Below are 25809 nucleotides of genomic sequence, written 5' to 3' on the forward strand. Positions count from 1 at the left end.
TTCCAAGCTTCACAATCAGCATTTTTATTTTCTACGTGAAATGATACATAGTATATTAGACTAGAAAAATAGCAGAACTCATTACACATTACAAGGGTAGATACTGTTTGGAGACTTTTGTTTCAGTTAAATATTGTGTGTGTGTAGGTATCATGATACAACTATTTCCTATTGCAGTCACCTGGAAGAACCAAAGTTTCAGAGGACACAACCATGCAGACAGAGCAGGAAGACAAGACACTGGGTGTGGAGGATGAGTTTAATGCCACAGCTAACACCCACAGCCACACTCAGCTCCTTGGTCTTTGGGATTAGACATTGTAGAGCCAAACAATACACAAAAAACATGAGCAACAAGGGCAGCACTCTTGTGCCTAGTTGGGGGTGGGGGGGATATACAAGGTATCTATATCTCATGATCAAAATATTTTCTTACTCTTAAATAAGAACTCTTAATTTATTCTGGCCTCCAAAATGCTCAACTCCTAGGCCCCCAATTCATTTCAAGGGATGTCACTTCACCAGGGGCCAGCTTCAAGAGAGGAGGTCTCAGCAAAGCAGTATCTAGTCCTTCGGCTGTCTCTAATGCATAGTTTATACAAGTAGGTTCGTGTAGGCAGGGAACACTCGTGCACACACATGACAGAGAACTGCTTTGGTGGTGTGGACAGGGCAGTGCATCTTCACTGGATTCTGGTGATGGCTTCGTTGATGGAGGTAGCCACATAATCAAGGTTTTTGGTAGTTAAGCCACACATATTGATGCGACCACTTGGCAGCAGATAGATATGCTTTTCATTGATCAGATACTCCACCTGTTTAGCTGTTGAAAACCCAAAGAAGACAGAATTAGAGCAGCAGGAATCCTTTCTGTAGTGGTTCAGTGCCTAAAGGACAATTATTAAATTCTCTTTCTTTCCCCTTCCCCCAGAGAAATGAAGCAAAGGGAACTGATTTGTCCAATCGGCAGATAGAAAACCATGGTCACCTATAGATTCTGGAAAGATCTTCTACTAATTCATTTTCTAATTCACATGAAGTTCATTTTAATCTGAGACTATCCCAACCAAATAAGATGCCCCATCGACTAAAAATAGCCATTAGACTCCAGAACATTCCACTGATAGGGAACACTACCCTGCTTCCTTGTCCCTGTGGACCTCGTGGCAATCTCCCTTAAACATTTGGACAAGGCCTTGTGCACGAGATATTGAATACACATAACCATCCAATCCTCGTTTGCCTTTCAGCAACCCCCCCAGTGCAGGAGGGGTCCCACATCTGCAGAAATGAACTATAGATGAAGCTAGGTAGAGCCTGCCTACAACCTCCTCCTATGCCTATAGCATATCCATAAGGTGGCAAACTTGGCTTAGGGTCCCGCACTGCCTGCCATGTGCCCTGCTAAACACAGTTTTCAAAGCCCCAACTTGCCCAGGCTTAGCTGTGTGAGTGACCGTCACCCCAGGAGATAGAGCCAAACTCCTGGTCAACATAAGCACAATATACCACTGTCTCTAAAGGCCCACTAGGCCTCACAGGCAGCCAGACCTCTAGCCCTGGCTTGGGTTATGTCTGTTTAATAAAAAGGAGAATTCTCTACTTTGGAGGAGACACTAGTAAAGGTCATGGACTCTTCCCCAGGAAAGACCAATATCCACATAAGCAATGTTTGTACTGTAGCTGCAGCTTCACAGGTCTCGAAGTTAAAAACCCCCTTTCTCATGAGTAAACAGTAATAAAAGAATTACAAGAATTAGAGAAATTAGTGGTAAGAATATGGGGGTTCACTACACAACTCTTTGGTATTAGACAAGTTATATACAGCTTTTCTATCTGTATGTTTTCCTAACAAAATCATAGTTTTAAAATTCTATTTTTTAGACAGGCGCTAATGGCTCATACCTATAATCCTAGCCACTCGGGAGGCTGAGATCTGAGGATCATGGTTCAATGCCTAGCCTGGGCAGGAAAGTACATACTATTCTTATCTCCAATTAACCACCAGAAAACTAGAAATGGAGGCTGTGGCTCAAAGTGGGACAGCACTAGTCTTGAGCAAAAAGAGCTCAGGGAATCATCTAAGACCTGAGTTCAAGCCCCATGACTAACAAAAACAAAAAAACTACTATTTTTTTAAAAGATAAAGAACATCACATGATGTTTAATATTTTAAGTACAGATCTATTTTCATCATTTTTCAGTTCATAATAAAAGTGATTTCCTACTGTGGATCTTAGGAAGATAAAGCTAGTTAGTGGGGAAACACTCCCACCTCATGAGCTATTCAGAGTGTGATTACTGAAGATCAATTTCCACCATATGAATTATTTTCCTAATTGTATAAGGATGACTTTGCTTATTCAAGTGAACTAATTCTCTATCCCATAGTAATGAGGACACTATAGTTAACTAAGCAACTCTTCCCTTTTTTCTTTTTGTTTTTGTTTTTGGTACTGGGGTTGACCTCCAAGCCTTCCACTCAAGCCACGCTTCCAGACTTCCTTTACTTTCTTTTCTTGAGTGGCCTCACAAAATACACCCAAGGTATTTTGAGGAGTCTACAATATCTTACCATCTCTTTACTTCCTTGAGTTTCCTGAGCCTGTTTCAAACTAGCTGTTTGACAGCCCCAGGCATAATACATCCCTCCTTGAGCCTCCAAAGTTCTACTTCCAACCCAAACTACTGTTCATCAGCTCTAGAGCCAGTACTGAGGCAGGCAGATGAGTTCCAATCTGCACCATGCTAACAGTGGTATGACCAGTTATCCTCAGGAATGATTAAATAAAAGACCATTTATCATTAGAAGGGATTTTTCTCATCACTGACAACTAACCAAAACCCTACTTCTGCCCACTAGATTTTCAAACAGCTTCCCCCCCCCCCTTTTTGTCAGTCATGGGGCTTGAACTCAGGGCCTGGGAGTGTCCCTGAGCTTTTACACTCAAGGCTAGCACTCTACCACTTTGAGCCCCAGCACCACTTCAAATTTTCTGGTAGTTAATTGGAGAGAAGAGTCTCACCAACTTTCCTGACTAGGGCTAGCTTTGAATGGTGATCCTCAGATCTCAGCCTCCTGAGTAGCTAGGATTATAAGCATGAGCCACCAGCGCTCAGTTCAAACAGCTTTTAATTCTAACTACCTATCTGAATTCTTATTTACAAAATGGAGAGCCAATCAGTTACTGTGGCTCAAGTCTATAATAAGTCTATATAAGTCTAGCTATGTGGGAGGTAAAGATTAGAGGATTGAGGTTCAAGGATCTAGGTCAGCTCATATTAAAAGTTAGAGAGATTTTTTTTTTTTTTTTTTTTTTTTGGTCGGTCATGGGTCTTGAACTCTAGGCCTATTTCGCTGTCCCTGAGTTCTTCAGCTCAAGGTGCTATGGCACCATTTCCAGTTTTCTGGTGGTTAATTGGAGATAAGAGTCTCAAGGAGCTGGGTGCTGGTGGCTCAACGCTTGTAATCCTAGTTACTCAGGAAGCTGAGATCTGAGGATCACTGTTCAAAGCCAGCCAGGGCAGTAAAGTCCGTGAGACTCTTATCTTCAATAAACCACTAGAAAACCAGAAGTGGCTTTGTGTCTGAAGTGGTAGAGCACTCGCCTTGTGCTGAAGGGCGCAGGGACAGCACCCAAGCCCAGAGTTCAAGCCCCACGACCAACTAAAAAAAAAAAGTCTCAAGGACTTTCTTGCCCGGGCTGGCTTTGAACCATGATCCTCATATCTCAGCCTCCTGAGCAGCTAGGATTACAGCCTGAGCTACCAGTGCCCGGCCAAGTTGAAGAGATTCTATTCTGACCAATGGCAATCACTGATGCTCCTTTACAGAAAGCACACTGCTGGGTGCAAGGGCAGGTACCAGTCATCCAGAGACTCGGGCAAGCACAAGTAGAAGGATCACAGCCCAGCCAGTCCCAGCATAAAACAAGACTCTGCTTCAAAACTCATCAATGCAAAATGGGGCTAGAAGCATGACTCAAGTGGCAGAGTGCCTGACCAAGAACAAGGCCCTGAGTTCAATCTCCAGTACTTCCAACAAAGACATAAACAAATAAATCAAATGGAGAGATAACTTTATAACATCTTTCTATAGGCAATAGTTGGAGACTAGGAAAAACCTGTTAAGAAATCAGTACCCACTGGGTGCCAGAGACTCACACCTATAATCCTAGCTACTCAGGAGGTTGAGATCTGAGGATCACAGTTCAAAACCAAACCTTAGCAAGAAAGTTCTAAGACTCATCTCCAATTAACCAACAAAATCCCAGAAGTGTGGCTATAGCTTTGAGCACAAAAGCTCAAAGACAGCACCCAGGTCCTGAATTCAAGCCCCCAGGACAAGAAAACAAACACACACACACACACACACACACACACACACACACACACACAACCCTCAGTACCTGAGTAATAATCATAATCATATATAATTTATATCCTTAATACTAAGGTAATGCCAAAAGGCATATGACAATTTACAAGTAGCTTGGAACAAGTTACAGATCCTTTTACTGCTCAGCTGGCTCTGAGCAACTTCAAATCCACAAAAATCAGTTGGGCTGTAGGACAGACCACAATGCTCTTGAGACCCAAGGGGTTCACAAGACAATGGTACAGAAAAACCTAATTTGTCTGGGCCCAAAAAGTAACACTAAACTAATTGGGCAGCAGCTGTAGAGGTGAGCTCCTGACCAGTGCTGGAGAGGCATTGTATCTTATGCCCACAGGCTTGAGGAAGTGGGGGCCACTTACGGTTCAACCCAGTGAAGCTGAACATGCCAATCTGCTCAGTGATGTGAGACCAGGTTCCAGGGGTCTTGAGGGCTTCTAATCGTGCCCTGAGTTCAGACCGCATAGTCAGAATTCGGTCAGCCATTGTCTTCACATTACCTGTCCTGAAGCATAGACAGTGTTATCAATTCTAGTCTGGACAGGAGAGATGGTTCATGAAAACATGTAGGTTGAAAAACCCTAATTTAAACTGCAAGCTGAACATGGGATCACAACCTGGCTAATACAGTACATGGATATGTGGATAAGTGAATGAGCAGAGCAGGGACAGACTTAGTGGGGAGAAAGGGAAGGCTGTGCATACTGCCAGAGTCTAATGCTTGTCTTATATATGCTGGCTGGAATACCACTAAGGGTTCCACTCACGGTTCACTGAGGGGCTGATATACATGGGTAACATGTATATCAGTAGAAATTAGAGATTTAGCTACCACATGAAAATGACTGTTCCCAAATCAGCTAAAATATAATTGTCTCCTCCCTCCCAATCTACAGTTTCACTTCCTATGGCTTCAACCACAGTTGGAAAAAATTAAATGGAAAATCCCAGAAGTAAACAATTCATATGTCTTAAGTAACTGCCATTACAGTATACTGATAGATTATTCCATTATTAATATTTTGATTTATTATTGATATTAGTATTGTTAATCTCTTACTATACCTAATTTATAAATTAACCTTTATTGTAAGTGTTATAAAAAGGAAGACACAGTAATGGTTAGGGTTTGGTGCAATCTGTGGTTTTAGGAACCCCCTGACAATGTGGGGTGGGAGGGTGGGTATACCCCTTGTACATGTATATGTAAACTAGAAATAAGAAGAGCCCATATTTTGTCACACTGATTGGAAGTTAGATAGTCTACTCTATCAGTCTACTTGATCCTGTGTTTTCCAACTTTAGGGGAAGAGTGCACTTCCACTCCACCACCCGCACCGGGGGTCCCCCCACCCCTCTCCTCATCCATTACCCATCACCCATCAATCAGGCTTTGAGCTCCTTACCACTCCTCAAAGAGCTCAGGGTTAGAGAGGGTGGTGGCAACGATTCGTGCTCCCTGGGCAGGGGGATTGGACCAAGTAACTCGCACAATCTTCTCCATTTGGGAAAGGACCCGCAGGATGCCCTCAGATTCTTTTCCAACCACAGTCAGATTCCCTACGCGCTCATCTAAAGAGATGATAAGAAACTGGTCTTAGCTGCTGATGGCAGAGTTGGGGAGAGCCAGGGCTGCAACACCTAAGGGCACTCACTGTAGAGCCCGAAGTTCTTGGAGAAGGACTGGGCACAGAAGAGCTCAAAGCCTTCGGACACAAAATAGCGGATGGCCCAGGCATCTTTCTCTAGGTCTCCAGATGCAAAGCCCTGATAGGCTGAGTCAAAGAAGGGGAACAGAAAGCGGCGCTGTAAGGAAGGAAAGAGTGTCAGGGCAGGAAATCCTTCTAGAAGCAATCTCACCAACAGGCACTTCCTTCCTCAGTTGGCACTTGGGAGGAATCTCATCCCTGTACCTTTCTCCTATTTCTTATCTAGGTACACTCAAACCACCTACCAATTATATATCTGATTCTCTGTTCAGCTAAATACCAACCAACAAGCAGAACCATTTCAGTATCTTACTTTAACTGTATTTTGCCCTAAAGTGTTAAGAGGTAACTTTATCACTGGAGCTTACTTTTGAGGCCTGGAGGGACTGTGTTAGCAGTCTTTCCCTGGTGTGATAATGAGGCTTAGCATTCCACCTCAGAGCTACCCTACTGGGCATTCAGGATGAACCCGGCAGAGAGCGCTATTCTCATCATGCTCACATCCTCAGAGTTCCCCAGTGCAAGCCTGTTCTGGATGGTAGGTGTGCTCTTTCTGAGTAGACAGCACTTCCTCCCTCGGTTCTCTCTAGGCCCAGAGATCCAGGTAGTACTTTGACTCCTGCCTTATCCCTCACATCCCATCACAGTCCAGGTCCCATCTCCTGAGAGCTCCAGGATACACCCCTGTCTCACCTTCCCCACTACCACCTACCTCATTCAAGTCACCACCAGCTCCTTGGATACCAGCTGCTCTCCCAGCTTGTCTACTCTCACCTCCCTCTGTCTATTCTCTGCTGCAGTCAAGCTGACCTTCCAACAATGCATAGCTACTCATATCACTCACTGACATCAGACATTGCTGATAGCTACCATGCGAATGAAGTCCAATGCTTCAACACAGCTCACTCCACTCACACTCCCCCAACTCCAGAACTCTAGGCCATGACAAGAAAGAGCTTCATTAAATGGACCGTGATCGCTGCTGAAAGCTTCTGATCATGCTGGCCCTGCCAGCCTCCACCTTCCTAGGTCTTCTGAACTCCTCCCCTTCCTGCAAGACTCACCATGGAAATTTCTTCTTCTGCTACCACCTGTAACTCACACACCCTGCACCAAGTCTGGGCTCTGGAGCCCCATAACCCACTAACACATCATTTCACAGAATCATCCCACCACCAGTATCATAACTGTCCCGGTCCTTAGCTGTACACACACCTACTCACATGCACACACGGGAACACACTAAGCTAACAGCTGACCCATCAAACATGGCAATGTCTTTGCTTGGGCACTGGTGCAGGGACCATATCCTACTTAATTCACTATGGCATGCCCACCATATCCAATACATAACTATTCTTTAATAGGTATTACATGAACATGTTAATGGCAAATATATTCAGTGGAAATTTCAATTTGGAAGGTTTCCTGAAGAAATAAAAAGTTGTATTATATAGTTATTTATAAGATCAAGAAATACAAAATAAATTGAAATGTCCATCAACTGACTTATCCAATCCATAAGATGACATATCCATGAAAAGAATATGAAAAGCAATACTGTAAAGCGTCAGACAGCAAATATATAAAGACATTCAAACAAAAAACTAAGATGTTCAAAACAATATGAACAAAATCATCTCATCTTTGCAAAATACATAAATATGTATTTAAAAACTTGCACATACAAACATATGTACACACTCATCGGCTGAACACTATCCACCAAAGCACTAACAATGTCTTTGTTTGGATGATAGGATTTACATCCATGTTTATTTTCTTCTTCAGGCTTTTCTCCATTTTCCAAATCCTTCAATAAGCAGGTTTTGCTTTTGAATGCAGCCACCAGTGACTCATGCCTATAACCTAGCTACTCAAGGAGGCTGAGATCTAAGGATCAAGGTTCAAAAACAGCCCGAGCAGGAAAGCCAGAAATGGAATTATGGCTCAAATGGCAGATCACTAGCCTTGAGCACAAAAGCTCAGAGACAGCACCCAGGCCCTGACTTCAAGCCCCAGGACTGGCACCAAAAACAAATAAATGAAAAAACAACTTCATACTATGTGCTAGAGATGCTCTAGAAGTGGAGTTACCTTCATGACGGAGGCAATCTGCTTCCACTGCTCCTTAGTCGGGTCAGTCCCAGTTGGGTTGTGTGCACAGGCATGGAGGACAAAGATGGAGAACTCGGGAGCACTCTAAAAAGAAGGAAGCTACGTCAACTCTGCCCCCGTGGGTGACAGCAAGAGACACAGTAGCAGCACATAGATCAGCAATGAAGGGCAAAGAAAAACCATGTTCTTAAACCTTTTCACATCTCTTTCATACAGTCGCTCTCTCACAAGCTATTTCAGAATCTATTATGTGGTTTGGGGAAGATGTCTCACACGCTCACTTCCCAGAGATCCAAAGACATTCCCTGCTGTTCCCAACAGCACAATTTTCTTTACAACTTCTTCTAACTCACCTACCTCCAGATCATTAAGAAAACCCTGAAGGTCAAGTCCTCGCTTCTCTGCATCCCAGTAGTGGTAGGTCCGAATGTCTCGAAAACCAGCAGCAGCAAATACAGCGTTATGGTTCTCTGAAAGCAAAAGGGGCAAAATGCTAATAAGTGTTTTTAGACAGTTGTAGGAATAATTAAAAGGAACACAGCCAGCTTTCAGGACCCTGAGGCTCCACGTCCACAGGGTGTTATGGAGGCTATAGGTAAGATATGAATGAACAATGGTACCAAGAACAAGTTCAACCAATTACATTCATGCCAAACATATCCTACCACCACTTCTCAAGGCCCTCCCAAAGCCGGTCCTCCCAGGTCTGGATTACGTTTTTTTAGGTAAGCAGTGAGTGCCATGAGGATATCCTGCCTGCCTTCTCACTTCTCTGCATAACTAAAAGACTCACCCCAGGTTGGAGAGGATACGTAGACTGGTGTGTCTTTGTTATCCACTCCATTGTACCATCGTGCTAAGAATTCCGCTCCAATTCGAAGTGCACCTGTTCCCCCCAAACACTGCACACCTCCTACCTGAAAGAGAAGAAGGAGAGTCTCAGGCTGAAAATGGTGAGATCAGATAAAATTAACAAACATCACACATCCTCCTTCTAACCTAGGCCATGTCAATGCATGTTGTGGAAGGCAAACCCTTCCACTCATCCCAAGATCAGGACTTCCCTCATCAGAGGCCTGGAATACAAGTGTTTCTAGCATGCTTGGACATCAGTCCACAGTAATCAGCTAATGAATCTTCAGAAATGTGATACATATATATGTATATATATATATATATATATATATATATATATATATATATATCATATATAAGATGATATATATAAAGATACTACTTTCCTTAGCTGCTTCTCATCTTGGGTCACTTTAATAATAATAAATAAAAGATCTATGTTTGGTTTGGAGGTATGGCTCAAATGGAAGAGGCCCTGCCTAGCAAGCACAGGCCTGATTTCAATCCCTAGTTCAGTCCCAGCCAGTCAACTGGACCTTGGATGGCTGAAAAAGGGAGATCCAGTCAGCATTGGTATAAAGCTGGTCAGGGCATCTCTTTAAGTACTACATGTTAATGTGGAATTGTTAACATGGACTCTAAAACCTTAGCTGCGATCAGAATTCATCAATGTCACGACTTCATGGAGGAGCAGGAGAGGTGACCAGGAACTGCTCAGGGTCAAGGCCACACTGCATTCACCTGGGTATCATAGCAACGCTCACAGTATCTGTCATTCAGTCCCACACAAACGTGCTAAACTGGCTGAAGAAAGAACATGGTGTGACAAAGACCTGAAGCCCATGGTAAAAGCTCCAGTCTTCTGGAGTAATGACCAAAGCAAGAGACTGGGATGCCATTACTGATGAGGAGCTATGACCAAGATACCCAACAATGGCTCAGTAATTTCAGAACCTGAAACATTACCATCTGGGAGTTGAAGAGTGAATATTTTGTCTAGATCCTAAAGTCTGAGGATGGAAAATAAGAAGCAGTAATGAGCCTAGAAAATAGGTTTCCTCCAGATGGCTTAATGGATCTGGTACTGTTAAATCTTACCAAGACAATCTAAGGAAAAACAATTTCTGTTTGTTTTCTGGTTTGTTGATTCTTTTATGCATGCCTCATTTACAAGTTTTGGCTCAATTACCATTTCTATTTCTATCCTGACCACTATACTTAACATTTAACACAAAGGTAGATGCCAGTGGCCCATGCCTGTAATCCTAGCTACTCAGGAGCTGAGCTCTGAAGATCACTGCTTGAAGCCAGCCCAGATGGGAAAGTCCATGAGACTCATCTCCAATTAACTTCCAAAAAGCCAGAGCGAGGTGTGGCTCAAGTGAGCACCAGCCTTGAGCAAAAGAGGGAAGGGACAGAGCCTAAGTTCTGAGTTCAAGTTCAAATATGGGCCCAAAATAAAAATGTTAAATGAAAAAAAAATTTAGCAAAAGTAAAATTACTCCCTCTCTCAGCACTTCTAACATGCCTCCTTCCTGTCTTATCTGCAAATTATTATTAAATATATATCATTTTTCCATTGATTATGTTTGACCTGTCTCCATAAGATATAGAGTAGGGGCTTCTACAAGTGCTGAGCTCTAGCATCTAGCTGGTTATCTGACTCTCCAGGCAAAATCTGCTAAGTAAATGAATGATGAACTCAAACATCCAGGAATCTGGGAAGTTCCAAGTTAGGAGCTAAATGCTAAACAACTACAAGGTAAATAAGCCATGATCCCTGCCCTGGGGAGGCTGAAGGGAATGACAGACTTGTGGGAGAGAAAGTCTTATAAAATTAGACATCAGAGTAAGCACAGTAAGTGCTGTTCCCAAGCTGTGATCAAAGTCCTGTGATAACTCAGAGGCCCAGGGCCAGCACTGCCAGCACTAAGGAATCTAAACCACAGTGACCTTTGATCAGGTGTAGAAGGACCCATGGACTGGGGAGTTACAGAGGAAGGGAGGACATTCCAAGCAAAGGGAGGAGCTGGGCAAAGGCTGTGACCCGGCCTATGTTAGGATCTAGTGAGCCTAGAAAACAAGGCACATAGAATGGCAGGACCCCTGAGTGGGGATCAGCAGCTCCACACTAAGCACAAAGGCTGAGTTTGTCCTGTAGGCCATGGGAGAGCTACTTGTAGAGGTAAGGTGGGGACGACATAATTAGCTTTTTTCCCCAAGGGAAGATCTTTCTAGCTGTGGTGGGCAGAGTGTACTTGGAGAAGGAGACTCGAGGTAAGAAGGTCAAAGAGGATGTTATAAGAATTTACATAAGATAATAGGGGCTGAACCAAGCCGGTAGCCTGAGGCTGGTGAGGACATTTGTGGAAACAGGACTCAGAGCTCAGGAGGAGCTGGTACCTAGGATGATGCAAATACCAGGAGTATCCCCAACCAGCCCAAAAAAGATCTTCAAATAATTTGCTGCACAAAGGACATATATTTTCTCTCATATGTGGAAGCTAGATCTAATTTATAAATATATATGTAAACATATCCAGGGTCATATGCATATACACACAAACACATAAGGTAAAGTACTGTCCCTATGGTATAACTCCTCTGGACAGCTAACTTACAATCTAACAAAATTAATACCAGGAAGCTAGAACTTAGGGTGTCAGATTAGGTCAGAGGAGAGGGACAGGTTAGTGAACGGAGGAAGGGTGGGAGAATACAGTCTTCATATTGAATGTACATAACTGAAAATGAACTGAGGAAAATTGAGGGAATGGCTGAGGCTGGGAGAGATGGGGACAATGATGACAGGGGTGACATGGATTGAGAGGCATTGTACTTATAAACTGACATGCTGAATTGAAATCCCTTTGCATAACCACCCAAAGATAGTAAGTTTCTTCTGTGACCGAAAAACGCATCACAGACAGAACACTGAAACCTGCTGAAATTGTTTTGGGAAAGGGAAAAGTAAGAAAGCATGGGCAATTGAGGGGATGAGACTGAAATGTACAAGTATGAAAATGTAACAAGGAAATCCTCCCCTTTCTAAGGAATGAAAGGTAGTTTAAGAGAGATGGTTGTGTTACCAGGTCAAGGCCAAAAGAAACAGCCTTACAGTGTGAAGAGGTCAAAACAGGGATCCCTGGGTTAGAGGCATAGCGTCTGTCAACATTGTAACTGTGTAAGAAATAGTCTTGAGGAAGCAACAGTCCAACATAGAATCTGTCTTCACTTGTCAACAGAATGGGAAGATAGGCAGTTGCCAAAGTTCTCCCTTTGCCTTTTCCTTTTTGTTTTTCCTTTATGTGTGTGTGTGTGACAGTACTAGGGTTTGAACTCAGGGCTTTTTTTTTTTTTCCCCTCCTATTTGGCTTTTTTACTCAAGGCTAGCTCTCTACCACTTGGGCCATCTGTCCACTTCTGGCTTTTTTTTTTTTTTTGATGGTTAATTAGAAATAAAAGAGTCTCATGGACTTTTCTGCCCAGGCTGGCTTCAAACCTCCATCCTCAGACCACAGCCTCCTGAGTAGCTAAGATTATAGGCATGAGCTACCAGCATCCAACAAAGTTCTCCACTTTAAAAATTCATTAGGATTGTCTTCCTCTCTTTCTCCTTCTCCCCCCCTTCTCCTCTCCACCTCTCTTTCTCTCCTTCACTCCTTCCCTTTCTCTCTTTCCTCCTTCCCTCCCTTTCAGCCCCTGCCTCCCACTTCTCTCAGCACTGATTTTTTGCAGCAACTTTCCCATCTGATCCCTACTCTCTAACAATTCTTTCACATGCCTTCTGTTCCTAGAGGCAAGCCACAGTCTTGTATTAGCAAACCAACTCACACACTGATTAATCAATTATATAACTTGACTTGAGTGCCAAGACCTGCTTCTGATCACAGGATCCCAACCTTTACCTTACCCTGCCCACTCTGCTTATCAGGGCATCTGGGTAACATAATACACAAGAGGAAAACCTGTTGTAAGCAGAATGTGAAGGGCACCTCAGATGACGCGAGGTCCTCAACTCAGGAGCTACAGGCTCACTGCAAAGAGGGCAGCTGGTTTCAATTATACAACACCTTACTGGACTACTGCTCTTCCCTTTCCTACCCATCCAGCCAGGTTTATCTTCCTGAAACAACACTTCAGTTGGGTAATTCCCTGGCTCAAACTCTCAGTGAGCTTCTCTTGCCTGAGCTCCCAAAAGCAGCCTATCCAATAGATGCCCAACTCCATTCTAGGTCTCCTTATAACCTAGACTTGCTTAATGTCTGCCTCTGTCCCTAGACTCCCCTGACTCAAGAGAAACACCCCTCTGCTTTCATCACATTCGTGGTTCACAAAACTGGCTCTAGTTTGGAATCACCTGGGGAACATTTTTAAAAAATATGCCCATCAGGCTGGGAAAGTGGCTTAATGGTAGAGTGCTTGCCTAACATGCATGAAGCCCTGGGTTCAATTCCTCAGTGCCACATACACAGAAAAAGCCAGAAGTGGAACTGTGGCTCAAGTGGTAGAGTGCTAGCCTTGAGCAAAAGAAGCTCAGGGACAGTGCCCAGGCCCTGAGTTCAAGCCCCAGGACTGGCAAAAAAAAAAAAAAAAAAAAAAAAAATCTCATAGGGTGGAGGGGAAAACAGAAGTGGCAAGGGAATAGGGACAGTTCTATTTCCAAGATTCTAATTACACTGGGTTTGCATGGGACACCATGTGGTCCACTTAACCAACTCCCCAGGTGGCCCTCATGTACAACCGGAATTGAGAGCCAGTGTCCTATGTCCATTGCATTCTTTAGGGCTCAGCTCAAGTTTCACCTGTGGCCTTGGTGGGTTTCCCCAGCCTCTGAATTCCCACCACACCAAGGATTTATCTGTCCATACCACTTCCTGCCACATACAGTCTCCTTGATGTCTACTTTCTCTCTTTTTTTTTTTTTGGTCGGTCATGGGGCTTGAACTCTGAGCCTGGGCGCTATCCCTCAGCTTTTCAGCTCAAGGCTAGTGCTCTACCACTTGAGCCATAGCGCCACTTCCGGTTTTCTGGTGGTTTATTGGAGATAAGAGTCTCACAGTCTTTCCTGCCTGGGCTGGCTCTGAACCTCAATCCTCAAATCTCAGCCTCCTGAGTAGCTAGGATTACAGGCGTGAGCCACCGGCTGTCTGGCCACTGTCTACTTTCAAACATGTTCTCCCATGTGTCTCTAGTTACCACACAAGCATGTCAATGAGAGGTGCTAAGATCAAGGCCGTAAGTATTACAGAATATTAGACGTGGCTGGGATTTCAGAGAGCATCCAGACTAGGGGCTCTTTTAACTCTGGGAACCACAAACACCTTTTGAAAATCTAGTAAGACCTATGAAAACTTTTCCCCAGAAACAGGTACACATAAAATTCTGCATGTAATTTCAGGAAAGATTCCTTAAATGGTCACCTATGCAAGCACTTCTTATAGAACCAGGAGTACAAATGAGTCTTTTTCTAACATATAGATAAAGGGAGTGGGGGAGCTGGACAAATGACCTGCCTATGGTCAAAAGACCAGAGACAGGTGTAGGCCCTACTCACTTATGATTGCATTCACTTCTCTTCGCTTGACATTTTAAACTCTGCAGTTGAAATCTGATGATCTCAGATTTGGACAGAACTCACCCAGTGAAAAAGTTATGCTTTGAATATGGCAGTGGTCTTTCTACTACATATCAAAACAATTTCAACCTTTTTTTTTTTTTTTTTACTTTCTTGATTCCTTAATGCTGTTGTTTCTGTTTATTCGATTGTTGTTTGTTTTGGTTTGTCTGTTGAAGCTTGCTTCAAATTTGTGATCCTGCTACCTCAACCTTCCAATACTTTTACAGTTTCTGAAAAGAAAACATCTCATCCCAAACTCACCCGCTTCTCCTTAAGAGCTGGGCTGTCATCTCCAAGGGCAAGACGAGAGGCACAGGTCCGGAACTCTGCCAAGCCCAGGATGGGCAGATACTCGTGGTTGAGGGTATTGTCATTAGCAATCTTCTGTTCCACCTTCCTCACTACCGGCAAAACCCAGGGCTGGCAATCATCTGTACGATACGCTGAGCACAGAAAAGAGAGACAGAAGAGTCTCAGGCTTCTTCCAAGTCAAAAGTCTAGAACTGGGAACAGGGAGAATCCCAGCATGTTCCGGTCAAAACAGAACAGTGATGGAAATCAAAGGAGAGCTGAGTACCTTTCGGTAGAGGTCTGGGTACTGGTCAGGGCTAGGTGCTAAGCAAACTGGACGGACACGGTTTCTCTCCTTACGGGACTTACTGCTCTTAACCGTGTGACCTCCAAATAGCAATGCAAAAGTACAACTGGGATATCCCAGAGCCTGATCAAGTGGGAGAGTGGAAGGGAAAGCACTCTGTGAATGAATGCTGGTCATCTTCCCCCTTTTGTCTCCAAGAGAATTCCAGAAAGGTCTAGGTTCTACTTCACAAGAACACTGTACCTGATCAAATATAAACATGGAGAAAGGGGAGTGGGAGAAGATCCACCTCTACCTCCTGTCCTACAAAAAGCAGAACAGGACAGTGTGCTGATGTCCTGGGGCTGGAGTCCAGTCCCTGGTTGCTGTCACATATGGCCCACTTCAAACACATCTTTGTCCTTCCTTTGGATTTTGACATAGGCCAGTGTTTACCTGTGAAATGGTTCACTCACTTCCTCCACCTCACCCTTTCATGGATCAAAATTTCAATTTCATAATACTTAATCTTGCTTTATAGAAAAAAATAGTTTAAGCATTTCTTCCACATTAAATGTATTTTTAGACTACTCTACCTTAACCTGGCACAGATTTTTTTGCCCCCTATAGTACTTATTGGTAATATTCGAAAAACAGCTGCTCTGGCCTTGCACCCAGGTCAATAATCTCTCTAGTAGGATTCCTGACTGGTCATGTTGCCCGGAGGCTCAAATGTGTAAGCCGCCAACAATCCTATACCTATGCAGGTGACTCTGAAACAGACACAAGATCTTATAGTCACTTTCAACTTTACTCATCTCTACCCAACCTATATCCCTAATTTACAAAGAAAATCATGTTTTAGGGTAGTATTTATTGTTGCATAAGCAATACATATTAATCATAGAAAGTTTAGAAAGGAAGTGGTGCTGTAGCTCAAGTGGTAGAGCGCTCGCCTTGAGCTGAAGAGCTGAGGGACAGCGCCCAGGCCCAGAGTTCAAGCCCCAGGACCGACCAAAAAAAATAATAATAATAACATCTCAATACCACTTTGGGCTGGGAAGGCGGCTCAGTGGTAGAGCGCTTGCCTTGCATGCCTGAGGCCCTGGGTTCAATTCCCCAGCACCACATAAGCAAAAAGAAAAAAGCCGGAAGTGGCGCTGTGGCTCAAGTGGTAGAGTGCTAGCCTTGAGCTGAAGAGCTGAGGGACAGGACTCAGGCCCAGAGTTCAGGCCCCACGACTGGACCCAAAAAAAAAAAAAAAAAGAAAGTTTAGAAAAGCCCCAAAAGGAAGTAACAAACATTATAATTAACATACAATCAGCACTCTGATACAAGAGATATAAAAATGTAAATGTATAACCTGCCAAGCTTTATATAGACATATTTATTTATAAAATATGGATCATGCTGTACATAGGGTTTTCAACATCCTTTTTCCACTTACAGATTTATTATGAATACTATATTCCTGACATCCTTTTCTTACTACTTTTCAAGTCCTTCACTTCACAAATAACAACTGTTGCTAGTTTCTAATATATCTTACCAGAGTTTCTGTGTGCATACATAAGCAAATACTGCTTCTGATATTTGATAGTGCATAACACATTGTGCTGTTTTGTTCCGTGTGTGTGTGTGTGTGTGTGTGTGTGTGTGTGTGTGTATACTGCTTGAATGTAGGGCGTGTGTGTGTGTGTGTGTGTGTGTGTGTGTGTGTGTGTGTGTGTGTGTGTGTACTGCTTGAATGTAGGGCTTGGGCACAGTCCCTTAGCTTTTTCATTCAAAGCTGGTACTCTACCACTTGAGCTACTTCCAGCTTTTTAGTGGTTAACTGGAGGTAAGAATCTCATAGACTTTCCCTGCCTAGGCTGGCTTCGAACCAGTTAGAGCATGGGCCACTTGCTCCTTTCTTGTTCCTTGCTTTTTTCCATTTGAAGATCTTTTCATATCGTGCATAGATAGTCTCTGTTCTTTTTCACAGTTGCTTAAAGTATGAAGCATATTTTATTTTGTCAATCACTTACTGGACATCTGTATGGCTTATCATCATTGGCTATTAAAGCAATACCTCACTTGGTATATCTCCCATGGATGCAAATACAGCAAAGACACAGGCTAAGAACTGGCTAAGATGTCAACTGTAGTTTGGATAGATCATAATTTACCATAGGGATTATATTTCTGATTAGCACCATAAAGGGTGCCTACTTCTCCTCTCCCTGCCCACTGAAGGTGTGTTTACTAGTATGAAGGTCAAAATGGTATCTCAAGCTAGTTTTGATTTGTTTCTCTTTGTATTAATGAAATTAGCATTTTCATATAGATAGATAGATAGATAGATAGATAGATAGATAGATAGATAGATAGATAGATCCATTTCCAACTGCACTTGACTAGCCATATAATATCTTTTTGTATGTATAGTTTATTAATAATGTTGCTTTGAATTACTTGCAATTGTAAATACTGTGACAACTGCTTTTACATCTCTACATGAGTTATTCACATAGAAAATACACCTAAATGTGAAATTACTACGCCAAAAGGTATACAGCAAATTGAAGACTTTAGGACTATTTTAAATTTCCTATCTGTCTTCTATTCTATCAGCCAACTTTACACTCCAAGAATGTGACCTCTGCAAATCTGAGAAATGTATCAGGCTAATAATAAAAACATAGGCAAAGCTCCAGACTGACACATCCACTAACCCACCCAGACTCTGAGCTGGTGAATCTACCTCAAGAATCTTTCATTCCCAATCCCATTTTACTGGCGTCCCCACCCCCACCCTGTCCCACCAAATTAACTCCAACTCAAAGGTGGTAGGATTTGATCTTTCTTTACCACATACCAAAATAACAATTTCAACACAAAAGCTATCCCTCAGGGACATCACCCTAACTGATCAAAATGCTAACTAACATTGCTAAATGTATTCTTGGGAACTCTTGTAGGGAGGAAAGATTGTTTTTTACAGAAAACATCTCTAAATCCTCAATAATACCAAATCTTTGCCCTTTAAAAGTCAATTTAGGGGTTGGGAGGGTGGCTCAGTGGTAGTGTTTGCTTTGCATGCATGAGACTCTGGGTTTGATTCCTCAGCACCACACGAGCAGAAAAAGTAGGAAGTGGCGCTGTGGCTCAAGTGGTAGAGCGCTAGCCTTGAGCTGAAGAGCTGAGGGACCAAGCCCAGAGTTCAAGCCCCAGAACCGGGGCGGAAAAAAAAAGTCAATTTAATTTTGGAAAATGGTACTTGTATCATCTTCAGTGGTGACAGTGGGTAAAAAAATTGGATGATATTCATGGAGAATAATTACAAAGGAATGGTCACCTGTGTGGCTCCATTGCTTGGGGCCAGAAGTAAGAATACAGTAATCAAAGCATCATAGAGGAAGCTGCTCACCTCACTGTGACCAAGAAGCAGAGAGAGGAGCAGGGGAAAATGTCTTTCCAGCGTACACCCCCAATGACCAATCTGTCCAACTAGGCTCCACACCTCTTTCCACCACCTCTCAATAATGCTGTCATATAACTCCATGAATGGATTGCTTGGCTCACAGCCTTCAGGATCCAATTACTTCCCAAAGGTCCATTAGCTGGTAACTGGGCCCCAACCAGGACTATGAGGGAACACCTTGGATTCCAACCAAAACAGGAGACAAGGGAAGAATGTATTCAAAACAAAAGAATACCTGCACAAGTTCCCCAGGCTGGAAGGACAAGGGTTTTGAGGATCCATTTCTTTTTGTTTGTTTGTTTTTGCTGGTTGGGGCTTGAACTCAAGACCTGGGCACTGTCTCTGAGCTTTTTCTGCTCAAGACTTGTGCTTTACTACCACTTTGAGCCACAGCTCTACTTCTGGTCTTCTGATGGTAAATTGGAGATCAGAGTCTCATGGGCTTTCTTGTCCAGGCTGGCTTTGAACCATGATTCTCAGCTCTCAGCCTCTGAGTAGCCAGTATTAAGGCCTGAGGATCTATTTCTCATAGGGGCTCAGTCTCGGAGTGTCTCTCTCTCTCTCTCTCTCTCTCTCTCTCTCTCTCTCTCTCTCTCTCTCTCTCTCTCTCTCTCTCTCTCTCTCTCTCTCTCTCCTCTCTCTCTTTTGCCAGTCCTGGGGCTTGAACTCAGGGCCTGGGCACTGTACCTGAGCTTCTTTTGCTCAAAGCTAGTACTCTACCACTTGAGCCCCAGTGCCACTTCTGGCTTTTTCTGTGTATGTAGTACTTGAGGAATCGAACTCAGGGTTTCATGCATGCTTAGCAAGCACTCTACCACTAAGCCACATACCCAGCCCTTGGAGTCTCTTCTAATAATCTCCCATAGTAATAGGGAACCACAAAAAGCACTAAAGCAAGAAATGGTTAGAGAGGGAAAGCCTAAAGCAAGCCCTAAGGGGCTATAACAAGGGCCTTCTTAGCAGCATGCTCCCCAGTTCCATGGGCCACCGCCCTTTCTAGAGGAGTCCTTTTTAAAGGAATCACATAGGTTACAGGTAGGTCCTACAATCTTGTTTTATAGAAGGAAAGAAAAAACACACAGAGACTCAATGATCCACCAACCTCCCTCATCTTCCTCCTAAAATTTACACTTTTCTCACCCAACCCCACTGAGGGTATGCCTCTAACATCCTTCAGCTAAGTCGGGGAAAGTCAGGGTCTCAAAAACACCTACTATAGTATACCTTCCCAATGACTTCATTTGAAGATGCTAACAAATTACATTGAAAGCAACAATTAATGCAAGTACAGTTATCTAGACCAAAAGGCTAGATGAACATGGGGGGAAAAATGGACTGGAGTATTGAAGAAATTTCTAGGGGCTGGGAAGGTGGCTCAGTAGTAGGGCGCTTGCCTTGCATGCATGAGGCCCTGGGTTCGATTCCTCAGCACCACATAAGCAGGAAAAAAAAAGCCAGAAGTGGCGCTGTGGCTCAAGTGGTAGAGCACTAAGCCTTGAGCTGAAGAGCTAAGGGACAGCGCCCAGGCCCAGAGTTCAGGCCCACGACCGGAACCCCCCCCCCAAAAAAAAAAAGAAAAGAAAAGAAATTTCTGTGGCAGCCTGCATCAGATTGGACTCATTCCTCTTAAATCTTCTTTCAGTCTGATGCTTTGAAAAGCACAAAAACCATCCGCTAGGAAAGGGTCATGCTTGTACAGAGTGACAGCTTGCTCTATCTAACTATAGCCAAACTAGTAAACTCACCACAGGAACAAAGTCTCTAGGGAAACTATCTACAAAAAGGAACTGACTAATGAGATTACAGATGTAGTTCATTCTAAAATGTCCAACATCACTATAAACTGAGCTGGAAAAATCTCCATTAAGTGTGAGCTTAACTTGGAATTAGAGAGGAGGAGGAAAGCCTTCTACCCAAAGTTAGTAATCAATGACATTTCCTTCACAAACATTATACTTTGGATTGTGTATAACTAAGATTGCCAGTTCTAGACTAGCAGAACAAAGTTGATTCTCTCTCAAAACAGAAAGAAAAATAAAAAAGAGCTGTGGTGTGGCTCAAATGGTAGAGCACTTGACTAGCATCCTGTTCACAGCCCTGGCTTCAAAAAAAGGCTATTCTTAGGCGAGGCTCATAAAGGCTCAATAGCTATGTGCTTATCATCATATAAAATGTTTATCAAAATGAATGCCAAGAAATGGAAAGAGGTTTTTTGATTTACCTTTTGTGGGCTTTTTTCTGTTTTGTTTTCCCCCTTTTTGACTCCTGTACTTTTTGTCCTGTATGTAAGTTTATCTGTTTAGGGGATGGTAAGGGGAAGCACAGAAATGGTGGGACAAAGGGTGAACACTGTTCAAAAAGAAATGTACTCATTATCTGCTCTATGTAACTATAACCCCTCTTACATGACCTTCGCAACCAAAATAAATAGCTTTTTTAAAAAACATTTCCAGTAGCACAACAACTAATACATATAACACCTTTGATTTACATATCACGTATAACTTTATTTCTTATTCAACTAATAGGGCCAATGAAATGATTATCCTACACTAGTCATGGAAGGTGCTAGCAAATCTCAGAGACTACTTTTGATAGCATAGAATCTTGCAAGATTCTGAAGCTCATCCTTCAGTCCTAGCTCATTTTACAGACTTAAGTCTCAAAGATGTTAAATAACTACAGTGCTGGGTCTATACTAAGGTCTCCTCTCTGCCCCACTGCAATGCACTGGCTGCCCCAGACCCTCGAAAAGTAATTAAAATAGAGGAGTGGCCTAAGAGACCTATCTAGGATCTCAGCTCTCCCACATACTGGTCTTATGTTCTGGGGCAAACTGTATCTTCTGTCTAGGCTTCAGCTTCCTTATTTCTACATGGAAACAGTTAAGAACCTTCCAGAGAGGGCTGGGAAGATGGCTCAGTGGTAGAGTACTTGCCTTGCATGCCTGAGGCCCTGGGTTCGATTCCTCAGCACCATATAAGCAAAATGAAAAAAGCCGGAAGTGGAGCTGTGACTCAAGTGGTAGAGCGCTAGCCTTGAGCTGAAGAGCTGAGGGACAGTGCCCAGGCCCAGAGTTCAGGCCCCACAACCGGACCCCCCCCCAAAAAAAAAAGAACCTTCCAGAGTTGCTGTGAGAAAAATCACAAGATTACATGCACTATTCATTTTCTTGTGTTCTTGGGTTCTAGGAAAGCATGATAAAGGCACCTCACAGTTGAGATGCCATCTGAACTTTAAACAGTATGATTCTGGATCAGTCACTTCTGGTCTGGCAGGGAACTTTTCCTCTGCATGAACAGTCTACTTCTGAGCCAGTGTCATTTCTCAGTTCTTGAGCTGAAAATTTTTATTCACCATCTCTCAGAATCAACCACTCAAAGAAATGTCAACATAGCCACAGAAAGTTAACACTACTTATGTGCCAGACTACTGTAAATGCCTCTGAATCCTCATCAAAACCATAGCAGATGACTGGAAGGTGGGGGAGCCAATAAAATCAGAGGGTTTTTTGTTTTGTTTTGTTTTTTGTTTTTTGCTGGTCATGGGGCTTGAACTCTGGGCCTGGGCGCTGTCCCTCAGCACTTTAGCTCAAGGTGAGCACTCCATTCTACAGCTTGAGTCACAGCATCACTTCCCATTTTCTGGTGGTTTGTTGGAGGTAAGTGTCACGGACTTTCCTTCCAAGACTGGCTTTGAACCGCAATCCTCAGATTCGGTAGCTAGCTTCATAGCTAGCATTAGGCATGAGCCACCAGTACCTGGCTAAAATCAGAGGTCTTTGTTTGTTTTTTGGTTTGGGGTTTTTTTTTTGGCGGGGGGGGGGGGGGGGGGGGGGGGGGGGGGGGGGGGGTCCGGTTATGGGGCCTGAACTCTGGGCCTGGGTGCTGTCCCTCAGCTCTTCAGCTCAAGGCTAGCGCTCTACCACTTGAGCCACAGCAGCACTTTCGGCTTTTTTTCTTTTTGCTTGTATGGTGCTGAGGAATTGAACCCAAGGCCTCAGGCTTGCAAGGCAAGCCTTCCCAGCCCAAAATCAGAGGTCTTATAAAGATATATATTCAGACTGATATTAGTTCTTCAGTATAAACTGGCCATAATTAAATTCTTGAAGATTATGGATTGAACTTAAATTCAGACCCTAAATGGTGTCCATTCCAATTCAAGATAATCTTTCAATATTTCTCCCACTCTGCTGCCTGCCAAAACATCATATTCCTTCAGGGGCAACACAATACAGCAATGACTTGTTTTTTTTGTTTTTAAAACACTTCATTATTAAGGATTTCAAACAATCACAAAAGTTGGGTAAATATTATCATTTATGTCCAAGCATTACCAAGCTCTTATAAACTACCACTTTTTAATCATTTTTCTGTTCTTTCCCTTACCCTAGATGTCAAATGGTAAAGATTTTTATCTCTGTGTGTGTGTGTGTGTGTGTGTGTGTGAGTGTGTGTGTGTCAAGCACTATAGACAGAGACAAACATTTTCTACAGAATGCTGATTCTGAATCTCTGCATGTCATCTGTGCTACAAAATAATTCCATTTCTTCTTTCTAAAATTTCTAGTCTTTTTATTCTAATCCTGTTCCCTTAGCACAGGACATCATCTATCTATTCATTTTCATCTCCAAGGTGGCCTGTGTATGTGACAAGAAAAGTATCTGTGGACTTCAAACCTCCTCGTGGTTGCTGTAATAGAAATAACAAATCCACCAGAGGAAGTTAGAATGAAAAGGAATTTCGGAGACTTCTTAATTCAAATGTTCCTCTTGGCAGAGAAGTAAACTGGGCAGCCCATGCTCTGAGCTTGTCCAAGGCTCAAGAATACAAATAAGAAATGAAGACAAAAGATGTGTGGGCAGTGACCTCCATTCTACGATACCTGCCCGTTCATGCCAGAAGCATCTTCCAGATTGGGGGGGGGGGGGGGCACGGAAGCATTTCTAATCGCTGTACCTGCTGATATTTAAATCCTTGAGAACAAAACCAAGCTTCAGTCTTCCCCACAGCGTTGATAGCTAGTGGTCATTCAAATACCGACCGACCCACACCAGAGCGCCCTCCCGAGGGCTAACTGGTCTCCTTTCCCGCTTCCCACCTACCCCGACTCCAAGCCTCCCAGGTTTCCAGTTTCCCTCCATCTAATCCCAGGCCTCCGCATGGCTCAGGAGGATGTGGCATAAAGGAGGGCTGCGAGTCCTGTGTCCCGTCTGCTACCCCTTTCCTCGTGACCTTGGACGCATCTTCCTCCTCATGGGGTCTATATGCCAGGCTGTGAATGAGGGGGTCCTGTCCCCCCCGCCCCCCGGGCCCCCGGGCCAGGCAGCCCAGAGCCCACCCACCCCCACCCCAAGCCAGGACTAGGTCTGCCCCGCGCGCTCGTATTCCAGCGCTGGGCATCCTTACCTCCCACTCCCAAGTTGACCTTGCGGGGGTCTGGATCCTCCCGGAAGTCGGCAGTGAGTTTAAAAACCAAGACTGGCTGGGCCTGAGGAACCTCAGCAAAGACTGATGGAGGAGCCATTACGACAGAGCAGAAACCTGCCGAAACCTGAGGCTGCCCGGTGCAGTGGGATCTGAGTTCGCCGATCGGGAGGAGACGCTCACCTTCACCTAGCGGGCGGAGGCAGGCCCGCGGCCTCCAATGGTCGGCCCGCGTCCAGAGCTTGGCAACGCGGCCCGCCAATCACCAGCTTCTGACAAGAAGGGACCGAAACGATGAGGTCCTATGAGCCAATCAAAGAACAGAATCTTATCCGAGCTGGTAATGATGGAACCAATAGGATTTGCGCCGGCCGTGCTGTGGGCGGGGACTAAGATTGATGGGCAGAGCGTGCCCCAATCACCGAGACTTTTATTCCTTGGGGGCTGAGAGGGAGATCCGAGCGGCCGCCCTCTCTAGAGGGCAGCCTCCTTGACCTCTGTGAAAGGTCGTGGGGCTCCAGGGACGTGGATCTTGTGAATTTGGGAGCTGAGCATTGCCGTGCCAGCCACGCCGGTGTTCCCGCTGCCAAGGCCCGGCACGCGCGCACGCTGCGAACCGGAGGCGGGCCGCCGAACTCCCGGCGTTCGTGCGCGGGCTGTGCGGGCCCCTCGGGCCCCTTAGGCCGAGCGTTTCCCCGGGAGATGTGGGGGCCATGCCTGCCTTGGTCCCAGGCCGGGGAGATCCTACGTAAATGTGAGAGCTGCACCGCGAACTCCAGCCTGCTTCTGCTCCGAAGACCTTGCACCCCAGGCTCCTGCAGGGAGGAGACCGCACCTCCTGGACCTGCAGATCCGGGGCCCGGCCTACGGCTGCCGCAGCTTCCTCCCACGCCTGTACCCGTCGAGACCGTAGGCTTGTCTGTCATACCTTGGCTGCAATCCAAACTGCCTCTTCTTTTTGTCAGGCCGTTCCTTCCCCAGATATTCCTTCCTCCCCAGACCTCGCCTCCACCTGTTGATTTAATAATAATAATAACAATAATAATAATTGTAGTCTTTCAGTAGCTGTACAAAGGGTTTACAATCCAACCTCAGTGCAACGCATCTTGATCAGTGTCACCCCTTCCAACGTTCTCCCTCATTCCAACCCCTCAATATTCCTTAGTTTCATTTTCCACACACATATATATGTATATGGAATATTATGACTACATGCTCCACCCCCCTCCTTTCTTCATTTGTCTACCCTCCCTCCCCCTGACTTCCCTCCATCTGTTGACCTTGAAGATCTAAAGCAAGCAAACGACAATCCTCTTTAAGGCTTTCCCTTAACCCTCACTCTAGTTGAAATCACTCTCCTGTTGCTTCTGTACCTGTTGGTCCTATTACAGTTTTAGAAAGTATCTGTGTGGAGGAGCCTGGCTTCAGAGCCACACTACCTAGGTTTAGATTCTGGCTGCCACTCACTAAGAAGGGCAGGTCTGTTCCTGCTCTACAGTGAAGAAATAGTATTTTCCTCAGGGTTGTTGTGGGGTTATGTAACTGTGTAGTTACCTATATTAAATGTTCCCTATAGGTTAGCTATTGTCTCCCCTCCTCCATGCCACCACACCCCTGGTAGATGCCACGCTTGTGTGTGTGTCT

At 44.3% G+C, this 25809-nt stretch overlaps 1 protein-coding gene across 1 annotated transcript; it reads right to left on the reverse strand.

Moving 5' to 3' along the window:
* Window positions 1-24352, reverse strand: LOC138830144 (aspartate aminotransferase, cytoplasmic). The gene is made up of 9 exons (XM_070026580.1): window positions 24148-24352; window positions 14960-15141; window positions 9017-9140; window positions 8581-8693; window positions 8203-8307; window positions 6052-6202; window positions 5803-5968; window positions 4759-4901; window positions 1-823 (listed from the first exon to the last, which is right to left on the reverse strand). The coding sequence occupies exons 1-9, from the start codon at window positions 24263-24265 to the stop codon at window positions 684-686; spliced, it is 1242 nt and encodes a 413-aa protein (XP_069882681.1). The 5' UTR covers window positions 24266-24352; the 3' UTR covers window positions 1-683.
* Window positions 24353-25809: the final 1457 nt, after the last annotated feature.

Source organism: Dipodomys merriami, unplaced genomic scaffold (genome assembly GCF_024711535.1).
Source record: "Dipodomys merriami isolate MVZ:Mamm:240054 unplaced genomic scaffold, mDipMer1.0.p SCAF_184, whole genome shotgun sequence".
Classification (NCBI taxonomy): Eukaryota; Metazoa; Chordata; class Mammalia; order Rodentia; family Heteromyidae; genus Dipodomys; species Dipodomys merriami.